This window comes from Styela clava, chromosome 1 (genome assembly GCF_964204865.1).
Source record: "Styela clava chromosome 1, kaStyClav1.hap1.2, whole genome shotgun sequence".
NCBI lineage: Eukaryota > Metazoa > Chordata > Ascidiacea > Stolidobranchia > Styelidae > Styela > Styela clava.
Genome location: NC_135250.1, coordinates 2,598,172 through 2,622,143, shown reverse-complemented (window position 1 = coordinate 2,622,143; position 23,972 = coordinate 2,598,172). Strand labels below are relative to the sequence as shown.

General features: G+C 37.9%; 3 protein-coding genes across 3 annotated transcripts; 2 read left to right on the top strand and 1 right to left on the bottom strand.

The window, feature by feature from the left end:
• The first annotated feature begins 1,510 nt into the window (after positions 1-1,510).
• LOC120333429 (L-threonine ammonia-lyase-like) lies at positions 1,511-13,026 on the top strand. The gene is made up of 8 exons (XM_078116323.1): positions 1,511-2,750; positions 3,615-3,757; positions 4,486-4,644; positions 5,335-5,402; positions 9,798-9,912; positions 10,446-10,545; positions 10,913-11,034; positions 12,372-13,026. Exons 1-8 carry the CDS (start codon positions 2,609-2,611, stop codon positions 12,513-12,515), a joined length of 993 nt encoding a protein of 330 aa, XP_077972449.1. The 5' UTR covers positions 1,511-2,608; the 3' UTR covers positions 12,516-13,026.
• LOC120345812 (E3 SUMO-protein ligase ZBED1-like) lies at positions 5,903-8,324 on the bottom strand. The gene is made up of 2 exons (XM_039415365.2): positions 6,915-8,324; positions 5,903-6,468 (listed from the first exon to the last, which is right to left on the bottom strand). The coding sequence occupies exons 1-2, from the start codon at positions 8,274-8,276 to the stop codon at positions 6,046-6,048; spliced, it is 1,785 nt and encodes a 594-aa protein (XP_039271299.1). The 5' UTR covers positions 8,277-8,324; the 3' UTR covers positions 5,903-6,045.
• Positions 13,027-17,169: 4,143 nt separating the features above from the next.
• Positions 17,170-23,475, top strand: LOC120348440 (L-threonine ammonia-lyase-like). The gene is made up of 6 exons (XM_078115359.1): positions 17,170-17,321; positions 20,175-20,242; positions 20,963-21,077; positions 21,735-21,834; positions 22,640-22,761; positions 22,931-23,475. The coding sequence occupies exons 1-6, from the start codon at positions 17,226-17,228 to the stop codon at positions 23,072-23,074; spliced, it is 645 nt and encodes a 214-aa protein (XP_077971485.1). The 5' UTR covers positions 17,170-17,225; the 3' UTR covers positions 23,075-23,475.
• Positions 23,476-23,972: the final 497 nt, after the last annotated feature.

The following is a 23,972-nucleotide window of genomic DNA, read 5'->3' as shown; positions in this document are numbered from 1 at the left end:
CCTGCAGATAAACGCATTGTGAAGGATTGATAGTCCTGAGGATATCCAAGTGTCTTTAAAAGACTATTTCGATACAATGGGACGGAATTGGATGGCGTCTTGGGGATGTTTAGTGTGAGAAGCCGGTCTCGGACAGTTCATACAAAAAATTGGTTAACCATTATTCCTTTGCCCGGTATGCTCTTGGCAACTGGACAAGAAGCCGAAGGCACCCATATTACAAAATTGGTTTTTGTTACTCCTGGGATAAATATCAGAAATTTTATTTTTGTATATCATTTTGGTGTCTGAAATCAACGCCATTTAATCTTACCAATGTATCTGTCTTGAAAATGGAAATGAGTTAACGATACTTTTATCAGGATTATTCAATTTGAATAATATATATATTATTCTCAACATGTTCGATACTCAATAAACTTAAAATAAATAAATATGTTTCTGTGACGGATCGTCTGACCTTTTTGCAATCGAGGAAGTGATTACTTCCTGTTATGAACTCTACAACTAATATCGATCCCGCTTTGTTTTTATTCGTTACAGACAAGCACTCTTGACATGCTCGCCAGCGAAGCTATCGTTAAGTGCAGTGTTGCGGCAGTTAATATTTAGGTGTTTATGAGGAATATTATCAGTTTGTGACGGCCATTTGTAGTAAGCTTGTAAATGGAGGACAGCAATTTTCTGCACTCTTTGTCTTTTATTGTGGTAATATGAGTTAAAACAATCCCGATTTCGAAAAGTGCGGTTTATCTCATTTGCTCCAGTATTGAATTAAAGTTACTTAACATACGTTTAACAATGCTACGAAATGCTGCGGTTACTGATTTACGAAATTCTGTCTTCGTAAACTAGAGATCCGCCTGTTTAAATACTCCTAACCCTAACTCTGTATATGCCACAGCACTATAAAGGCGAATACTAATTTATTGGTACTCCCGTAGTGTGTGAACCAAGATGATAGACACCGAAACGTAGTATGTGTACCAGGTAGCTTCATGTACAAATACTACGGGAGTCACTTGGCCAGTCCCCGAACTCGTAATGGAACTAAAATAAGGAAAACTGGAATAAAATTATGAACTAACTAACCTACATATACTACGGAAGTACCATTTTATCCAAGTCCATGCATTTTGAATTATTATTTACTGTTCTCGTTCATGACTTTAACTATTAACTGGTCAAACAGTTAGTGATACTATGAAGCCGTGTTATCAACTTTAGATATTGTTATTTTCTAAGTCAACACTAAGTACCTGATTTGTATTCGTTGATGCTCTTCATCTTAGGTGAGGTTAAGATAAATTTTATTTGCCCCGCCTTCCAATTTATTCAAACCTGACATGCGATGAACAGAATTAAAGTCAGCATGCCAGAAAACTCGTGCTGGGCAATAACAACATGGTATCCGCCATTTGTATCATCCAATATACAGATATATGGAGTCCATAAAGTCTTAAAATGATTTGAAATTGAGGAGGTAATTTATCGATACCATGTTTTGTTTGGGCCATCATAGATTTATTAAATGAGGTAAAAAACATAAACAGTTACTGATTAAAAAACAACAAACAAAGATATATTGAGAACTGACTTCGTAACAATAATATCGAATTTAAATAACTCGAAAATTTTAGTACAAGTTACTACTTTTTTTGCAGTAATCTATCACCCGTGAGAATAGCTTGTCGAATACTTGAATTTCCCGCAGGCTGTCTTGTTCGACTGGTGATTAAATTCATGGTAGCAATGAGCATATATCACAAGTGACAAGTTTAGTCGCAGGTACTAGCTTTGATTTTGTTCATCACAAGATAATTCACTCGTAGTAATTTCCGCTTATACGCGATCCAAAACAAGGCAGCTTAGTTAGTCGACAGTTGTGAAATACTTCAGTGAAAACCTATGTACAGTGCAATCTTGTTGGTACATCGCTACTAATTTTTTGACCAGTTTTTACAATTCTTGTTCTTAAGTTAATTCGCTCAATTTTATTCGTAGTACAGTATAGCTTACAAGCGATACAAGACGAGTCAGTTTGGTTAGTCAGCAGATTAATTTATACACTCACGTGCCAGCTTGTTGATGCTTCGCTCGACTAATTACCTTGCACTAAATTTTGCTTACACGCGAACCAAACCAAGTCAGTACAGTCAGTGGATCGTTTGTACAAAACCCCCGTTACTAATCCAAGATTTGAGAAAAACACGTAGTCATCATAGTAATATAAATGTATAAGAGATAGCAGACCAATAACCAGCGGTTACGTGAACCACCCTACGGCGGCGAGGAGTCCAGCAATCCACTCGCACATACCTATCCCCGCATATATCTGAATCCAATTTATTAATAATGTTTATGATGTTACACTGCCCTGCTAGCTTGTGGGAAGTGAACAACGCTTGTCATAGGATCAATAACCAAATGTTTTGTGCTTGTAACTAATATAAAAGCCTATGTTAAATAAAGGGCGGTACGTGGTTTCACCCAGTTATTTGTATCTGGCTCTCCTGAATAGGCAAAGGGAAGAATTCAAAGAAAAAGATTGAAAGCAACTGGATTAGTGGAAGTCATATTGTCATATAGTCAACTCTCACTGACCAAAATGGATTTGTCTAATAACGAAAGTATATATAACTTTGTACTGAAAGCACGTGAACGAATAAAAGGCCATGTATGGAGGACTCCTTTTGAATTTTCTGATTATTTAGCAAGAGAAACTGGAGCGAATGTGTATTTGAAATACGGTGCGTAAGTAAATGTATATATATACTGATGGATATTGTGTTAATTCTAACTGCTCCTATTATTACTTAGCAATTTTAATCGGTAAGTATGTTGATGGGTATTTGTCTGTCTGTTTGTTTTCCTGTCTGTCTGTTAGATGCACGCGATATCTCACGAAAGCAAGATTGAATCTTCTCCAGATTTTGCATGTGCATTCATCATATGTTGTACCAGAAGCCTATTGATTTTAAATGAATTATGTAGTATAATTAGCGAGTTATTAATTAATTAGTGATGGGACACAAGGTGTCACTATGAAGTATGAGCGCTGTTTTGGGAATCCCCTAACTTTCGATCGATAAGTCTTCGGTCTCTGACCGATATTCTCGTTTATATCTCAAGTCATTACGGAACTCGCCCGGTGAAAAGCAATCGTTGCTTTTAGCTATGGCTGTTACCCCCAAACCGCCTGCGTTAGTATAGAAAAATCCTATGTAAAAGTTTTTTCGACAAAATGGTTTCACCGTTTGTGTATTCATTTTTAGCCAGGCACACACCCAGGGTGTGTGTGGGGAGGGCCCGATAGTTGACAACTTACGATAAGACGGTTTTTATCATGTGACACGGACTCTCGCCCTATTACCAGCCCACGTGGGGTATGGGATTAGTCAATTTGTTTTAAATCTACCGACTTGATGGTGGAGAAATCCGATCAGCGTTTACGTAAACCAGTCTTGGACGAGACTAACATTTAAAATGGGCCTGAGCTGATTCAGGTAATCAAGTATTAATATTCGATTTGATTTACGGAGTGCCCAGTTCCATAAAATCTTATGAATTTTACGGTGCGATATCAATTTACCGTATTTATTCGTAATTTCCAGAATCAGAGCAAATCAGCGGAACTATGAAGGCAAGAGGTGCGTTTAATAAAGTTCTCAAAGCGTCAGAAGAGAGCAAAAAACAGGAGGAGGTTAGCGAGAAAAAATTCTTTGCTGCCTCCGCTGGAAATCATGGAATGGCAATGGTGAGGTCAAACTGTATTAATTGTATGCATTTGAAGCAGGGTTGTTTCCGAAAATGTCGATATGCTAATATTCCTGCGACAGATTGCGCACTTGTTGGTTCTTGCATCAAAATGAAGCGGGTAAATTCTGAATGGAAACCATTATCAAATTTTCATACTCAGCAATATTGGTACTTCGATTATGTCTTACCATTTTAGATAGTGATATTCTCTTGAATTAAACGTCAGGGGAGATAAATTTGCGGTGAACTTATCATTTTTCAAGAAATTTTACATTATAAAAATGATCATTACCATGGATGTCAATGAACGGTCAGAATAAATTGTAACCGGTAACCATCTAAATTCGCTTAACCGGTTAACCATTCCCAGCCCTAAATTATTATATATTGTCTTTTTATGTACATATTATAAACTACTCAAACTGTTTAAACGTTAGATTGCGAATTACGAAAATTCAAAATAATGTTTTGTTGACGCAATCAACCAACAAATGGGAGAGCAGTGCTCAAAAAGGAGTCAAATGACTATAAATTACCCCCCGAAAATGATATGAAAATTGAAAATTGTTTTCTCGAACGTCACGAGGCCGTTAAGTATAATCCATCAAAGTTTAGTGTGGAATATTGGGCCCCGTAAAACTCGGAGAAAGATTGAAAGCATAGCTTTCTGGCGACCCCTTTTATCTTTCAGTTCAGGATGTTTGGTATCAACGTTTTTGATTACAGATGTACGCACTGAAATCAAGGCCAGAAAAATGTGCAGTTTACGTCCCAACAACCACACCTCAAGACAGAATTGATCGGCTACTGTTGCACGGTGCTGAGATTCATAAGGAAGGAGGTGATATGGCGGTAACGATGACCCTGGCTAAACAAGCCGCAGAGGTGGGTAGATAGGGTAGGACAATGCGTATATATATCTCAAGGGTCGTCCTAGTTACCTGCTATTTTAATTCTACAACTATTGAAATACGGTGTCATTGCAGGTTTAGATCTTGGATTCGAACCATCAAAAGTGTAATAAATTGAGTAAAGATGATCCAGAAATATGTCGGTGCTGAAAATAATTTTACAAAGATTTGTTCGGGATGGTAAAAAACCGATATGAAAAAATATGACGTTACTATTTTTTGATAAAAATTTAAATTTTGTCCTGAATGTCGTTGTCGACGACCTTTCTGGGTGAACAGAACTTTTGAACCGCATAGAATGTGGAATCCCCTTAACGAAGTGGTGGGATTCAATTTTTTTGTCAGCCGGTTCCATCACAAACGTCATATTTTTCGGCCGGTTATTTCACATGTTTTTTTTAGTAGTGCTAACCGGTTTGCTGATCTCGTAAAATTCCATGGGACGGTTCTATAGAACCGGTGCAAACCGGCTGAATCCCACTACTGCCTTTACGGTATATAATCTTAAATACTCCAAATTACAAAAAAAATCCACGATAAAGTAAAAAATGCCCAAGCAGGCGTTATTGACTTGAAGCAAGGCAACGACTTTTATCTTGTGAAATTCTTTAAATCGGCAATCACATTTATCTACGTTATAAATCGACATTTACCCCTTTTTCAGAGAGAAAATGGCATCTTCGTTTCTCCTTGCGGAGACCCAGACGTGATTGCTGGACAAGGCACAATCGCGTGAGTATTGGCAGAAGACATTTGTTTTCAAATCGGCAATAATTTATATAAGATAGGATTTGACTACTTTCCATATAGACAACAGGTTAGAAATAGTGAAGTATATATAGCCTCAAGCGTATGAGCGCATGCCCTATTTCGTTGGATATCGAAAATCGAATGACCTTCTCTGCAAAGGACTATCGGGCTGGCATACAGATAGCAGATTAGGAATATGGATGGATATATGATCCCAAACAGTGGCGTAGCATCCACCCCCGCGCCCCCCGCGGTCGCAGGAGGGCCAACAGCGCAAAGGGGCCCAAGCGGTTAGAATTTAGAAATTTAAGCCGCAAACCAAAAGCTGCAGTGCAAAACAAGTAATGCACATCTTATAACGTTGATGTAGGGCTGGGCATTTTCGAATACCTGATGATTTCAGAATCGAATCGAATATTTTTTTCGAATCGAATCGAATCTCGAATACTTATAAAAATTTTACCAAATTAGCAACTACAAAATTACATGTGACTTTTTTTTATTGCAATGGGTCCTTCAGATACATGAAATCCCAAAAACACAAAATCTATCACTCAGTCATTTGCTAAGTTGTCACATATGATAAGAAACATGCTTCATCAATAAGTCAATGGGAAGGAAAAAGTCATATGTCAGAATTGCATTTTAAAAATACAAGAGCTTCCACATGTGATCCGGTGAGGCTTGATCTGAGCTCAGTGGCAGTGTTTCCAGCTGCAGAAAATAATCGCTCACTTGGGGTTGATGTTGCTGTTACACACATATATTTGCCAACAAGCTTGCTCAAGTTTGGATAATTAGCGTTTTGCTCTTTCCACCAAGTGAGGGGGTTTGAACATTCAGAAAGTACTTTGGAACTAAAAAATTTGTTCACTTCATTGGCAACCACTGGGACCTCAGTATCTGCACTGTCATCGGACTCTGATGATTCGAAGGCAAGGCTTATGATGGATGTCGATTGCTGAACTGAAGAAGATGAAGGTTCAGCTTTTTCAACAACTGTTTGTTCAAATAAGACTGTGAGTTCCAATTCGATTGCACTTTTGAGCTGGAAAAAATAAGCATGTCAAAAAAGAAAACAAACTTTAGCCAGATCCACTAGGAATCCTTATTAAGTATGGCCAAAACAAGCAACATTTGGATAAATTTGAAATTTTATGCATTCAATAAATGACAAGTTTTGAATACAGGAATATTTTAGATTAGTTTTCTTATGGAAATCTGCGATTTAGGAACCACAATTGACATCAAACAAGTCATTGTTCACTAATGTTTATTATACAGTGGGGAAAAAGTCAACTCTATATCTTTAGATATGGTCGATGCAGATATGTCATGAATTTTATCTAATCCTGTCAATGCATTTGAAACATGAAGATACACGAAAATTCAATTTGACCTCATTCCAACCAAAATAACATGCTATGTTGTTTGTCATGTAGGGCAATTTTGTTGGCAAGATAAAAAATTATTCAGGAAGAAATAACAAGTTACCTGAAGTGACTCCACAGTACGAAGTCCCCGCAGTTTATATCTGGGATCCAGAGCCATTGCCTTCGAGCTGATATCATTAAGATCAATAGGAAATCGCTCCTCCATTTCGCCTTTTACTTTTTGTCTGAACTGCCGGATTACCAAAAGTTCATCATCTTTCTCGCGTGACAGATGTTTTTTCAATCCCTTGATGTATGGATTCTTTATCGATATCGAGACATATTTTTCGCCTCCTAAAAGATCAGTAGCCTCTGCAAAAGGTTCAAGTACTGGAATCAACTGCTTGAAAATCTCCCAGTCCCCAGGCTTGATTGTAAGAGCGGAGGCTTTGGTGGCATTTGTGATATTTTTATTTCCAAGTATAGCCAAAATTGGCCATTGCAATTCCTGCAACCTTACAAGCATGTTGTAAGTACTGTTCCACCTTGTGGATACATCCATTATGAGTCTTTTGGAGGTAAGCTTCATTTCCTCACACTTTTTCCCCAGTGCACTGGTCGCCAATTCACTTCTCTTAAAATGTTGCACTAGTCGTCGAGCTGCTGCAAGAGGTTTTTCTATGCCGTTTATTCCCAATCCTTTGTTTAAACAAAGTTGGAGAGTGTGCGCTGCACAAGCAACACTAGCCCAACCAAATTTTTCATGAAAAATATCTTTGGCTGCCTTCATATTAGATCCATTATCGCTTACTGCCGCACAGACAGCGTGAGGACTAACACCAAAGTCATTGAGAACTTCTTCTACCCACTCACAAATATTTTTTGCAGTATGTCTATCATCCAAAGGTTTCACACTTAACACACATGAACACAGATTAAATTTGGCATCAACATAATGGGCTGTAATGCCCAAATATGCTTCCATTTTCACACTAGTCCAAGCATCGAAAGTCAAGCTCATATGCTTAATGTTTTCAAGAACTCTCTTAAGCTCCATCTTTTTTTCACAATATTCTTCCTCTACACGTCGTGTTATGGTCCTCCTGGATGGCAGTGAATAATTTGGTGCAACATGTCCCATTAAGCGCTTGAAATGTGTTCCTTCTATTGTGCTGAGCGGGCGCATATCCTTTACAATAAAATCCACAACTAGAGAAGTAATCTTTTCTTGCTGAGCAGGGAGGATGGGACGAATAAGTTCCAATTTGGACTGTTTACTGGAGGACTCGTCCAAATCACTTCGATTATCAGGGTTCAAACAAATAGTTACATGCCTTCTTTTAATATGGGCTAATAGATTACTAGTGGTAGCATGGTAACTAAGTTTGTCTCCGCATCTCTTGCACACGACGTACTGGCGTTCGTCATCGTCTTTGGCTGGGGGAGTAAAGTGGCGCCAAACGGGAGATTTCCTATTCATCATACCGTACTGTTGCCGAGTACCGGTATACAATATTCTAGAAACCCCTTTAAAAATACACAATAATTCTGCAAAAAAAGCAAGCAAATTAGTCTTCTATACCTTCTCACTTGCAATGTCGGCAATCACAAAAACATACGCAAGTGTACAACTGCCTGTCCTACAACTGCCTATCCTAACTGACGGCGCAACCGATCTTCCCGCATTCTGAACAAATTACGCGCCATAAAAGCGTGCGTGACAAAATCACGCCGGCGTAGCAAGTGCGAGAGATAATATGAGAGAGAAGCTCGGCCGTTTGTCCTGCTCACAGCTGAGAGCAGAGAGAGGGCTTTGGAGAGGTGCAAGTCTGGACATGTTCAAACGCCGCCTACAGATGTGAGAGAAATAAAAAAAAAAAAAACAGCGATCGAAATGTCCCGCCGAGAGATGGCTCCACAAAAAAAAAATCGTTAAATCGCCTCGACCATTGGTGGACAGAAAAAAAAAACAAGATGGCGGCGATTCGAAATTCCCGTCTGAACCGATTCGAATAATTTACTATTCGATTCGATTCGAATATTCGATTCGAAATGCCCAGCCCTACGTTGATGTTAGTTCTGCTCAAATCGTTTTGTTACGTAACAATGCCAGGGAGTCGTCGATTTTCGGCGTCTTGTGGTTTGATCGCACCGGCAAAATTACGAAGGCTGTCAGAATTGATGTCGAAAGCAAAACCTCTCAGTGGCGCACAGAAACGCAGAGAAAAGGCAGAAGGGGAAGCACGTATGAAAAAATTGAAGTAACCAAGATAAACGGCAAATTTTAGGAAAATTTTGCCTTTTAATAGCGACATGTTATGCTTTTTGACGAAATAAAAAAAAGCGTTGTTTTCGCTTATGTCCAAGAGTCTTGCTAAGCCACTGATTATTCCCAAATGCTGTTTGAATGGCCTCCCTTAGGAATATAGATGGATAAATGGCACTAGTCGCAAATTGAATGGCTTCTCCGTAGAGAGGACTATTGAGCTGTTATATATACGGTGACCGTACATTTGAACCCATGTGTATATCCGCGGGTTCAATCTATATGCGGGTGCTAAACCCATGGGTTAGGGTTAGTATGGGTTCAAATATCCGTAAAACAAAAAAAATTTACATAGCTGCAATAGTATGCAGGTGCAATTGTCGTGGGTTCAGATGTACGTGGTTCAAATGTAATGGAACCATATATACAGCAGGTTAGGGATAAATCGTTTGAATAGCTTTCACCGTACATGACCATCAGTAAGTAATATAGACAGTGGGGTAAGAAAAGGAATGTGACCTCGGGTAATTCAAAGCATCCATCCCTATTCTTAGCTATGGTTACATAAGCTTTCAAGAGTCGGGTGTACCAGAGTATTGTGTACTGAACTGCAGGTCATTTCTCCTTATTTACTTTCTACTTCGGATCTGTATGTGTCAGTCGCCACATGGATGTTAGAATGATATAGTAATATAAAGTTTATAATACTGATAAGAGTCATCTGTTTTATTTTTTTAGATTTGAGATCTTTCAGGATTTACCAAACGTTGATGCCATATTTGTGCAAGTCGGTGGAGGTGGAATGATCAGTGGAATATCTTCATATGCAAAACACGTTAACCCGAAAATTCAAGTAAGTATCGGAGTGTTTTAAACAGTGTTTAAACCATGACGAGGGTTTTGCTCAAAGATAGAGGTAGTCAGTGAAGGACTGTTCGTTTTATCTTTTTCTTTCGATTGGGAGCCTTGCAGGGCTCAATATTTGGGCACTCCCGAAGTATGTGAACCAAGATGGCGGACACCGGAACGTAGTATGTGTACCAGGTTAGGGTTAGGCCATAATTTCAGGTACAAATACTACGGGAGTCACTTGGCTAGTCCCCGAACTTGTAATAGAACTAAAATAAGGAAAATTGTAATAAATTTATGGTCTAACCCTAACCTGGTACACATACTACGTTCTGGTGTCCGCCATCTTGGTTTACATACTTTCGGAGTACTTAAAATTTTACCAAAAATTATGCTTTCTTGTGCCGGTTTCCTAATTCGCGGAAATACCATAATATCAAATTCGGTACAATTCATTTAGCACTTGGAAGGACTTTTGTCGACATTTCGCTGTAAGTGATCATATATATATTTGAGCATTACTTTCTCGATTTCTAGATAATCGGCTGTGCTCCGATAAATTCAAACGGAATGGAAGAATCAATAAAAGCAGGAAAACCCATCAATATTGAGATCAAACATTCGCTTTCAGCTCCAGGTAGGATAAGCAACAAGACCGGCCCTTACATTTGCGAAACGGATTGCGGGTCTCAGTCAGGGTCGAGATAAGAATACTAAACAAAAACTAAACCTTTTAGCTTTCGACTAAGTATTATAATTTACAATGGTTGAATTTATCAACTAAGAAATAGAATAACCACGGAGCCTATGGGTGCGCTTTGGTCCTATGCGGCTGGTTAGGTAAATTTTGATTTGTGTTTGCTGTAGTCGAATTCAAAATTTCGACACCGACCCATGGGATTTCAAAAATAAGTCTCTAGCTCCAACAAAAGCATGCCAAACTTCGGCTCTGCGGTCCGAAAGATGAATGAGTTCAAAGGTTAACGCTAATTTTTCCTACGCAGGTAACATCGGTCTCGACAGCGTAACCTTTCCAATTTGTCAACGTAATGCGGATCGCTGGGTGAACGTTACTGAGGACGAGATTGCTGATGCCATGTATTTGATGTTGGATATACATCATAAGGTGGGGTAGGGTCCCGTCAAATAGGATAGGATTTTCATAGGCTCGGCACTGTGCCTATCATGCCAAGCGTTGGGAGTACGCTCGTCACCGCACCTCTAATTACCGTGGGTTCGCAGGTTACGGCTTCCTTCACCATGCATCTGAAACTAATAACTGGCTAACTAATCCGAAACAAGAAATGAACTGGTAACCGGACGATAGGCTGTGGTTTGCCATTTGTTTAATCCGTCTTCCCCAAGGATAAATATGCATATCCTATTCTATTTATATCAGGGACGGTCTACGAAACGGTTTAATCAGTCAGTCAGTACTTTATTTTTCACCAAAATGAAAATGCATTTGATGCAAACAAAAATTGAAAAAAAAAATTGAAAATGACATTTCACGGTGAAAGCTGACGCGAAAAGCCAATGTTGGTTATCGAGCAGCGACACCTGTGATAAGAGTCTAACTTTGATACGGGTTTAATAGAAATAAGATAAGTTTATTTCGACTCGATTATGAAATCAGGAGAGTAAACAAAACTTTAGATGAGGTTTAAAACGTGCAGAATATAAGATGGAAGGTATTGACAAAAAGAAGTGGTACGTGTTCACACATCTAAAACTATTGAATCAAATCATACACATTCACATACATACACTCAACCATAGGGAATTTATAAAATTAGAAAAAAAAAGAGGAGCTTTAAATAATTTATATTGTGACCAAAAAATAAATAAATAAATACGTAAAAAAGAAATTGAAATAAGACGAACAACATATAAATTAAGCATATTAAAGTCCAAAAACCAAATTTGAATTGTATATTGAATTCAAATATGGGGGCTCCCGAAGTATGCGAACCAAGATGGCGGACATCGGAATGTAATATGTGTACTAGGTTAGGGTTAGGCCATAATTTTAGGTATAAATACTACGGGAGGCTCTTGGCTAGTCTTCGAACTGATAATAGGACTAAAATAAGGAAAATTGGAAAAAAATTATCGCCTAACCCTAACCTGTTACCCATGTTACGTTCCGATGTCCACCATCTTGGTTCGCATACTTCGGGAGCACCCAAATATGTTTAATAACGTGGCATACCACGGTCTCTCTGCGGTTACCAGTTCATGTTGAGCACTGATAGTGTTTATCAGTTACTCTCATCCGTTTACTGTCAGCTGCCTCAGCGGCCAAGTTTTTTTTCAAGAACTTGGGTTATGGTAAATTCCAAATTACCTACTTTTCCGATTAGTAGTGTGCGATGACTTTACTCAGAGATGAGTCTCGTTTACTTCTCAGTGAGTCATCTGTTTTAGAACAAATTCTACTAAAAATATTCTCTTTTCGTCAAGGTTGTTGAAGGAGCGGCGGGATGCGCTCTGGCGTCATTCTTGAAGGTCAAGGGTGATTTCAAAGGTCAAAATGTCGCAATCGTCATATGCGGAAGTAACGTTAGTCCCGACATTTTGAAGAAGATTATCGACAGGAACTTATAAAGGATTCGGATGACAATAAAGTGAGAAGGCGAGAATCATCAAGTATTATGCAAGATGACAAAATGATATCGGTGGTTTAATTCAATTCCAAGCGATAGACACATAGCTAAATACTTGGGAATACAAGCTGAACTGAGAAACAGCGGTTACTGATAGCACTCTCTATGTCAGGAGTCGGCAACTTTTTGTCTCTCGCGGGCCAAAATTAAGGGTTGCAAGTCATTGGCGGGCCGCACATATTTTTAGAAAGTTGAAGACCGAATGGATGATACCTTTTATAATAAAAATCAAGCAGTGATACATCTCTCGAATAGAATATAGATTTATTTCCGCATTGCATTGCATCTCAAAAAATTCCATTTGAATATTTTCGGTGCTATTGCACCCTTTGCGCTTAGCATCAACTTTTCTGCGTTTTGTTGCCATTTGTTTAATTATAATTAAATTATAGGCTCATTAAACGAGTGATTGTGAATTTTATACTTGTTAGATTATAATATAATTTAGACTACACGTGTGTCACTATAATTCTGTTACGTAACGAATATAATCGTCAAAACAGATTTGTTACTATAATTCAGTGAAGCGTCGCGGGCCGGATTATATTACTCCGCGGGCCGGATCCGGCCGGAACTTTAATGGCCGTAGACCCCTCAGCCTATACTTACTGCATGTATTTTACCCGTAAACGTTTCCTGAACAATGAATTGTTTTTTTCCAATCGAAAATAAAGATAGGAAGGACGACAGTGTTCCGTGAAAAAAACAGTGTTTGAACCAGAACAGACTATTTGTAATAATTTAGTTTACTATGACATCTGTATAGGCAGCGATTCATGGACTGTTTAAATCGGGACAGTTCCCAAGTCAAATTTGCAAGCTTTTGAAGGGAAGAGCAAGCAGATCTGGCGTATATAAAGCTTTGAAAGTTTGAAAAAGACAGGCACAACCTTTCCTGAGGTGAGGAGCACTCCGTGTCGTAAGGTTAGAACGCCAGGCTTACCCTATATAACTCAACGGAGACCGAAGACTTATCGATCGGAGGTTAGGTGATCCCCAAAAGAGCGCTCTTACTCCATAGTGACACCGTGTGTCCCATCAGTAATTAATTAAAAGCTAATTATACGACATAATTCATTGAAAATCAATAGGCTTCTGGTCCGAGCTATGATGAATGCACATGCAAAATTTGGAGCAGATTCAACCTCGCTTTCGTGAGATATCGCGTGCATCTAACAGTCAGACAAACCAACAAATACATATCAACATACTTACCGATCTTAAGATCGATAAGTAATTACTCTTATAGATAATACATTGAGACCACGATAGGATAGGATTTACATGTTTATTCTCCGAGCGAGGAGAGCCGATAAGATGACTCAATCATATGATGAACCACGGCCTCTTGCCCGGTTTCCAGTCCATGTCGTATATGGGATGGGTTAGCCAGTTGTTTATTTTCCGAATCATGGACTTGGTGGTGGAGGAAGCCGTAACCGACCAGCGGTTACGTCAACGACCCTACAGCGACGGGGAGCCCAGAAATCCTCTCGTACATCTCACAGGATTCGAACATGCAAACTTGAGCAGAAGCATATTTCTAACGCTCAGCGGGATGCGTGTTTTGAAACAAATCTCATAAATTGCATAAATTATCAGCTACAGCATTGTACAGCGATACGGTTTCACGATTAGATATACATGCGGCAGTTAGAACTGTAGATTGGTAATCAACAACCTTGAAACGAAGTGAGTTCGGGTCACGCTGAAAACAGTGTGATATTCAGATTATTTTGCAATGAAAATATCACACAAGTTATGCAGAAGTAAAAAAGTCAATTATTGTAATAATTCATATTGAATGAAATGTCTCAAAATAGTTATTCCATGGGTACATATGTATTTTGATGTAACTGCGACGCAGACAAGCCTTGCTATAAATAGTTGAAACAAAACTCGATTTGGAAAGGAAATCGCGTGTTTTTTTTGGTCGTGAAGCCGGTCTTCTTAAAGGAGAAAGGTATTTCCTCCAAAGTCCCAGAATTGCTAAAAATAATGAAGTCATATAAAGCAGAGGAAAACACAAAAATTAAAGTTCTCAAAACTGTCATTATAAATATTAGGTAGTCTACGTTTTGATGACCTGATGTCGAAAGAGTACTTATCATTCGTTCTCGATTCGGATCACGTGACTTAATTTAATTAAAATTGTCACGTAGAATAGCTATTAAATGGACCGTATTGCCCCGAAAATAAAACCTACCCCGAATTAAAAAAATGATTTTAATAGAACCCTTCTCTTAAAACAAGAGAGCTGTGCTCAAATACATGGACACGTCACAAGGTGTCGCTATTTTTTGGTCTGACACATAAAAAACGAATCTCTTGAAGTCCACAGAAATTTTTGAAATAAGTAAAAATAATAGACTTCTGGCAAAAATCAATCTTTAATCACTGAAAATTTCAAAGCAATTGGTCCAGTATTCGAAGAGAAAAGCTATTTTATCATGACGAAAGAGAAGAATAATACTAACAAGAACAAGAACAACAACATAATATTGAAACGATCGTTATGTACACTGACGTGTCTAATAAGACCTAGCCGATAGCAAGAAATCTCTCCTACACGTTTTAAATGATTAGTAATCTATGTTTAGCAGTTATTTTAAATAAAAACGTGTTATTTATTAGTAAATGGATATCGATTTCCATATTTTGTATATTCGAAAATCTCGCAATTCTCTACGTTGTAATTTTATTTTTGATAAATAAAAATAAAAGACATCCTCCCAAAATAAGCTTTAGTGTTATTTTTCTAAAGAAAATTGAAATAAGACCTGTCTTATTTTGGGGGAAACACGGTATATCGTACTAATTGGATTGTGTACTTGAACCGTCATGATTACTTCTCACGTACTGCAAGTAATTCCACGAAAATTTAATTGTCACAAAAACCACCGACAACAATTCATCGATTAAGGTCATGTCTGAAGACGTATCCTTTTATCCATTCACGAACTTTAAGCACTGCTCTATATATACTTTCATTGCTCGAAAAATCCATTCTAAACAGATAATGTTATTGGCGCTTAATTGTCATTCATAATAACTGTCATTGTGAGGTGTAACAGTGATAGATATATTTAGGGCCGGCAGAGTCAATCAAAACTTAAAATATAAGGATTTGATTTTATATTTATCCAGAGAGAGAGAGAGTGGGGGGGGGGGGGGGGGGGGTTGGAAGAGAGCCGACCCAAACATATGTTTAATCACGCTACCTGGTTATTTATGTTTTATATAAAAATCGTCTGTCGGATTACCAAATTTACCTTCAACTTCAATATAAATTCACGTAACAGATTTTCCGAGAAATCACTATTTATTACCGATACGGAGTTGTAATTCTAAAATGTAACCGATTCACGAGACCCTAATCTATTGAATTGATTCAGATCATTTGATTATAAAAATATATATTACTACAAAAACATAATTCTGTTTAGAATGGATTTTTCGAGCAATGAAAGTATATATAAAGAAGTACTAAAAGCGCGTGAAAGGATAAAAGGACACGTCTGGAGAACCCCTTTAGAATTTTCTGATTATTTATCAAAAGAAACAGAAGTGAATGTGTATTTGAAATACGGTACATAGGCAATGTTTAAGCAAATTTTTATTGGCATGATTATAAGCAACGCCTCGTTTTCGTGATTTTGTAGTATTTGTCAGTTTTCGAAATTAAGTTTTAAATTTTAATTTAAGGGACCTCCTGAAGTATGTGCACCAAGATGGCGCACAACCTGAACTCAGGTTGTCTACCAGGTTAGGGTTTAGGTTATGCGACATCTTGGTGCACATACTTCAGGAGTATCCTTTTAAGAAGTTTAATTTAGTTGCAAAGAGCAAAATTTAGACTCGCGAACTCGCAATAGACAAGTCCAAAATTAGCTATTAATACCTGTAAGCGGCACGTGGTAAAATACTTTTATTAAAAATGATGGTTTTGAACAGGTAAATCAGTTTGTAAGCACCAACTCGTTAAAACACTCTCAAAATGAGCACAAAAATTTGCAATAGTAAAGAATATGGCGAACCAAATAACGTTAATTACTTCTCATCTCGGAAGTCAAGCAACGTCGGCTGGGTTAGTAATTACATGACCGGACTCTGTCGTCAAGGGTTGGCTTGACGATGTCGGAGTCATATTTTAAAACAACAAGTCAAAATTTTACACTCGTCTGATGTTTCAAAGTGCTCTTTTGTTCAGAGTCCGATCAAGTCAGCGGCACAATAAAAGCGAGGGGAGCTTTCAATACTGTGCTCAAGATGTCCGAAAGCAATGGTGAACAGAAAAAAGATATATCCCCCAAAATAATCGTTGCTGCCTCTACTGGAAATCATGGAATAGCTTTGGTAATTCATATTATCATATTTAACCAATAAATTTGCGAGTGGACAATTAGGAAAGGGTTGTTTGTTCTAAAAATTCGTGAGTCACATGCTGGTGCCACTGTTAAAATTTTGCCAACCCAGAGACAAAGATAGGTTATGTTGTCCGGGTATTTTTGATTTCCTAATTATTAGTATAAATAAAAAGATGAATAAAAAAATTCACAACTCTTGATCCACAAATATTTTTTCACAGCTGTACGCTCTCAAATCTAGTCAAGATAAGTGCGTCGTTTACGTCCCAACTAGCACAGCACAGATGAAGCTTGATCACCTGCAACGACTTGGCACTGAAATAAAGATGAAAGGGAGCGACATGACAGTAACAATGGAATTAGCGGAACAGGCGGCAAAGGTTAGTCAGTATATGTTGCAAGGGACCTCCCGAAGTATGCGCACCAAGATGGCGCACCACCTGAACTCAGGTTGTGTACCAGGTTAGGGTTCAGATTATGCGACATCTTGATGCGCATACTTCAGGAGTACCATTGCAGGTATATTCATTTCCGAAGTTGGCTGAAAATTTGTATTTTTATGGAATAGATCAGAGTGGACTGGTCCGAACCCAGGCCATGTGGCCCGCAGCTACATTACCTGTGGCCCGCGTCGCATTCGGAGAGTAATCAAGAAATCGCATTTGGTGTTGTTTCGTCATAAAATTGACCATAAAATTGTTTTGACATATATATTGTTACATCACTAATGTCACCGAATTGACTGGCTAGCCGAGGCAACTAGCGAAGTTGAATAAGGCATAGGTTCTCAAAGTGCTCCGTACGGAGCCCCAGGGCTCCGCGAGAGAAACCCAGGGGCTCCGCGAGCTATTCGGTTACTTTTTAAAATACCGACTTGGCTAATTTAAAACTGTTCCTAGAAGCAATAACAGCTTTAATAAAATTTGACAACAATATAGCCTAGAAATATGGCAAAGTGGCGGAATTAAAAAATGACATTATTTATAAGCAGGAGCGCAGCCGGGATTCTTAAGAGGGAGGAGGTTAAAAATTGGAATCGGAAATTTACGCGTAACATTCTTGGCGATTCAAAAAAAAACGGATAACGAGATTTCTGTTGCGTAAAATATTCAATTCATGTCCGATGCGAGCATTTAAAGTATCTTGTCGTAATAATTTAATTGTGCTCATCGTTACTCACGTTCGATTCGAGATTACTATTAGGATTACTATAATGAAAAAATTCTATTCTAAAATAACATAAACTGTGTGATAAACTGCCAACTACAAATAAATTGGAGTCGTATTTTTGTGATCTTGGGATTTGTTAAACTTGATTTGTTCTTTCGCACTCGATATTATTTTTAAGCAAGATATCGCCGTTTGAAAAATCACAAGGTCTTGGAAAAATACGAACGATTGAAATTTATTTTAGCGCATGCGGCTCCGTCGGTAGTTTCAGAATGGAAAAATGGTACATCGCGCGCATAATTAATTGACTGTGTTTCAATTTCGCAGTTACTAGGATGCATAACCGAAGAAAACCTAACATAACACCAAATTTTGTGATTTACAATGTCTATAAGAGCGTTTTTTTCTCACGTGAGTCTGCTGAAACAAAACTCATAGTGCTATCTTCCATTTCGAGTTTGGTTCTAATATTTTAGAATGCCGCTTTTTAATCAAGAAATTTGAATTGCCGATTTACCTCTTTATCAACTATTATTTTTAGCATTTGGTCGGCGATGATTATAATATGGTTACATGTTTTTCACATTGAACTCATAATTCCCCACGAGAACGAAAAAGCAATTATCGTCGTCATTGTGGAACAATACATGTATATGACGAAGGAAATTTTGATTCAGGGAGAATAAACACCTGCGTAAAGATGTTTGAGGTTTAAAAACACGCCATGCTGACGAAAACAATCGGCGATTGTAACAAAATGCAATCGCGCACGTTATTAGCGGCCTTTATAGTCTTCCAAAAATGTCAAGAGGGGAAAAGATTCAACCCCAAATTTATCAATATGTTTGTCATGTGCCAAATTTACAGCTTCATTATATACAACTTATCTTTGAAATTTAGATTTATTTATGACTTGTATTAACCCTATTAAAAGGGTTTAGTATTTAAATTGAGTAAAGTACGTTTAACTTACTCAGGAATATTAATCGGAAAGTAACAATTTTAACATTGTTCTGGGGCTCCGTGAATAATAGTCAACCTTTTCAAGGGCTCCGCAACACCAAAAGTTTGAGAACCCCTGTAAGGTGCTTGGCAGTTTAAATTATTATTTGGCTTTCTATCTTTTTGGTCGGGAATATATGCTAACAATTCGGCATCCTATAAAACTAAAAATCGAATGCGGATTCTGTTAGCTTAGGTTGGCTTGATAAATGGCAAATACTGACCAATGTGTTTGCACAATAAAAGTGTTCGTTTTGTATTGCACTGCTTATTCTTGACATTATTGTGGCCCGCGAACATTGCAAAAATAATTTTGTGGCCACCGGAAACGACAACCCTGGAATAGTTAGTTACAAAACGTCAAGAATTAAATGACGAACGGTTAAAAGCAGGTCTTGGCATTTTACAATATATACCTGATAATTTCAGAATCGAATCGATTATTTTTTCGAATCGAATCTCGAATACTCGGAAGATATGTAACTGTATTTGATTTTTTTTTAGCAAGAAAAGAGTCGTAGGTCAGAATTGTATTGTAAAATTGTGCCTTCAATAAAAATAAAAATTAAGGAATTCACCTCGACCTTTAGGTGGACAAATAAAGACCATGACGACAATTCGAAATTTTCGCCTGAACCGAATCGAATAATTACTATTCGATGACCAAGCTCGAGTTGACACAAACAGGCCGACAATATATGCTTGCCCAAAACATTGTTGAGCTAGAGGCGCGACGTATAAAAGACGGAGATCCAGAAGTATGTTCACCAAGATGGCGCACAACCTGAGCATAGTATCTGTACCAGGTTGGGGTTCAGGTTGTGCGCCATCCTGATGCACATACTTCGAGAGCGCCAAAAAATCATACATACTTTCCGTGTCCATAAACGTTTTTTGATTGTAGTTGTTGACGAACAGTTAAAATTAAAGATTTTTATAGCCGGAAGAAAATGGCAAAAGTCATCGTGATTGCACCGATTGTTTAAAAATGACCAGCTATCTATAAGAAAATTTTTCATGGACACCACGTTTTTCTATCACACTAAACAACTTATATTTAGAAAGAAGGCTGCATATATGTCTCCCCCTGTAAAAACCCGGATGTGATTGCCGGACAAGGCACAATCGCGTGAGTATTATTCTTATAAATTTGAATTTATATTGACATTTTTTTACTACAGCCTTTGAAAGCGTAGGCACATATTTGTGTCTTATGTGAAATGGTCTTTCGGAATGGTGCGCCCAGTTACAGAACATGTTTTCCTTTTTTTATTTGTGTAAAAACACGTTGGACGGTCCATCAAACTATCGGTAACAAGGTTTGCGACACAGTATATAGATATATAGATTTAAGAAACAGTGATGTATAATTTCCCGAATATAAATTTCTACCTCGGCCTCGACTCCCGTGAGTCTAAAAGGCTATGATTCTAACTGCAATGTCAGAACCAGCTTCGCCTCCTTAGCCCTCCAAGCAACTTTCAAACGTTTTGTACCAAACGCCAGGGCTACTCAACTATTTTGACTAAAGGTTCGTTTACAAAACTTCAAAATTACTGGGGTCCGCAGATCTCAATTTATTTTATTAAATAAACTAATGCATTAATAAATTAAATACCAGAGCAATGAATGGCTCACAAATACGACACAAATGTCGCACATCGGTACCAGTACGGCAATATGTATAGCAGTGTAAGTTCATAGTATCAAAATCATCAACAACTATAAAAGATGATTATGAGGTTCGAATTCGCACCGCGGTCCGCCAGTTGAGTAGCCCTGCCATATTCCAACCGTCAAGAGTTCAAGGGTGTTTTGCATCACTTTCCCGAATTAGTCAAACATTCAGGTACGAAATTTTCCGAGATCTACCGCACGTTGACTCCATATTCGTGTACGTCGGAGGTGGTGGAATGATCAGTGGAATATCTTCTTACGCAAAACACATTAATCCGAAAATTCAGGTAAAATTTCCGATTGCTCTTGAGTAATAAATCAATTTATTTCAAAATACGGTACATCATTTTTTATGTTCATCACGAGGTCCAGAAGGACAGATTTATCAGGACAGGGGAGAGGACGGCCGATAAGACGGTTTAATCATATGGCAAACCACGGCCTGTCGACCAGTCCATGTCGGGTGTGGGATTAGTAAGCCAGTTATTTATTTTCGGGAGCATGGACTTGATCACACGACCTTGCGGTCACCCATACGAATACCAGTTTATGTAGCTGACGGCTAAACATATGTGTAAAGTGTTCCACTGTTCTTAATTTGTTCAGTATTCCCCATCTTAAATTTCTTTGCATGTTATTTCCGAGGATTTATTAGTTTATTTTTGGTAATTTTCACTGTTTTGGTGGATAGCCGCACTTGTACAATTTCAAACTTTATCTTAGGTTACGTTACCTAGGTTATGATCGTCCTCCAGGTAACTGACCAATCGTTTTTTATTGGTAATTTATTTTGATATATATATGCCAAAAATAACAAAATAAAATGAGGTATCGACTGACTTAATCGCTCAAGATGCGAGACTATCGAATGTCCCTTCTATTTAGGTTCCTTATTAGAGCAAGGTGATCGAGATCTTTAGCTGGTCTTTTTTCTCCATTTTCAGATTGTGGGATGCGGCCCAAAACATTCAAATGGAATGGAAGAATCAATCAAGGCTGGAAAACCAATTGACATCGAAATCAAGCCGTCGCTTTCAATAACAGGTAAAATTACCTTGGCCACAAAAACAAGACCCAGGTCATTTATAGTTTTGTACTAATTAGCATATTTGGAAGTATATGCCTGTTTATATAGGCGGATGGGGATCGCACGCCACCGTCAATGTTCCTATTTGGTCCAGTAGTACATAAAGTCTGCTGACCACTGTTTTAGAGAGAACAGTGCATAGAATAGAGGGTGTAAAGCATCCTATATTACTGAAATTTTTGGGTACAATCAATCAATCATTTATTTTGGTTCTCTGACATAAACAACACAAAAAGTAAACAGACAAAACAAAATGCAGAGATACCTGGGAGACGAACGTAACTTAGAAAAAGTTAAAAAAAAAAGCGTACAATGTACCTGCCCGCCCACCAAAAAGGAATAAAACAAAGACAGAAAACGCGATTTACAATCGGGCAGTACTTTGAAAGCAATTTACCAAAAACAGCAAATTGAAGTAAATAATTGAATGCAATACACTTCTACCTTTTAAATTGAAATGGGAGACGTTTATGTGTAACACAACAGTGCTTTTCCTACAAAAGTCCATGCTTTCGAAACAAATAACTAATTAATCCCATACCCGACATGAAGACATGGACTGGTAACCGGACGGGAGGCCGTGGTGCCATATGGTTAAGGTTTCCTCTTCTCCGGGATAAATATGTAAATCCTATCCTATGCCTACAATCATACACAAGTTTAAGTGTTCAATGAATTTCCTTCATTTTTGCGGGAATAATTATGGAATTTATGTTTTTCCCTTAACCATGTAATTCAAAACAATCATTTCTGCACGTGCAGGTAACATCGGTCTTGACAGCGTAACTTTTCCAATTTGTCAACGTAACGTTGATCGCTGGGTGAACGTTACTGAGGATGAGATTGCTGATGCCATGTATTTGATGTTGGATGTACACCATAAGGTAGAAAAGCAATACGCACATATAATTTCCGTTACTATGCTGATATCTCGGTACAATTGTTTCTGTGTTCCGTTTTTTTTTATTCGTGAGATCGTAGAATGATATCTAATTATCAAACTCCATAGTGAATATAAGTATTCATAAATTATTAAAATCTACTTTTATCTAGGCTGTCGAGGGAGCAGCGGGGTGTGTTCTGGCATCCTTTCTCAAGGTCAAAAACGATTTCAAAGGTCAAAATGTTGCTATTGTCATATGCGGAAGTAACGTTAGTCCAAATATTTTGAAGAAAGTCATCGACAAGCATACATGAAGGATTCTTTGAAGAGGCAATAATCAGTAATTTATTTTTTCACCATGCCGAAAGTGCACACTCACAAATTATAATAAATTATGTATGAAAAAATAGCATTCCAGGGTGAAGGGGACACACGGGAAACCAAAAAAATGGTTATCGAGCACTGAGCAGTGGTACCCAAAATAGTCTAACAGAACATGAAGAAAAAGTCGAACAAGATTACAACCGTATATGTATAAAATACCAATAGCTATCAACACGTTAGGAAGTGGGAATTTTTCTATGTTTGATTATATTACCATGCGTTTTTTGTACTTTCTATTTTAAAGATTAGGATTTTCAGTGGATCTGTCGGATCATTTTCAGAAGGTGGTTTGGGTTTCCGCCGTGTCATTTTGATCAGTGTGCTTGCCGTGTACCGTAAAAGTAAAACCGGGTAACTTCGTATGCCTTGCAACTCCGGATGAGATTTTTAATCGTTTATGTCTCGACTAAATTGCGTCATATTATGCTTTCTATAGCGAGTCCTTATATATCTAAATCTGTTATCATATTCAATCGCGCCGTTGAAATTGACACCCCGTTTTCGAGCGGCTCAAATCGTGACGCTATCTTAACGAAAAAAACTTTACACAGCGACCGCATGCACCTTATATAAACAAACAAGAGAGCTATGCTCAAATATATGGACACGTAGCGCCACCCAGTGGCAATAATTTTGATGACGTCATAGCGAATTTTTTTTTATCTTCAACCACTGAAAATATCAAAGCAATTGGTCCAGTATTCGAAGAGAAAAGCGATTTTTTCAAAAATGGAGACGGAGACAAATAACAATAACAACAAAATTTTGAAACGATCGTTATGGCCACTAAACGTGTCCAATAAAGCCACGCCAAGTACGATACAGCAT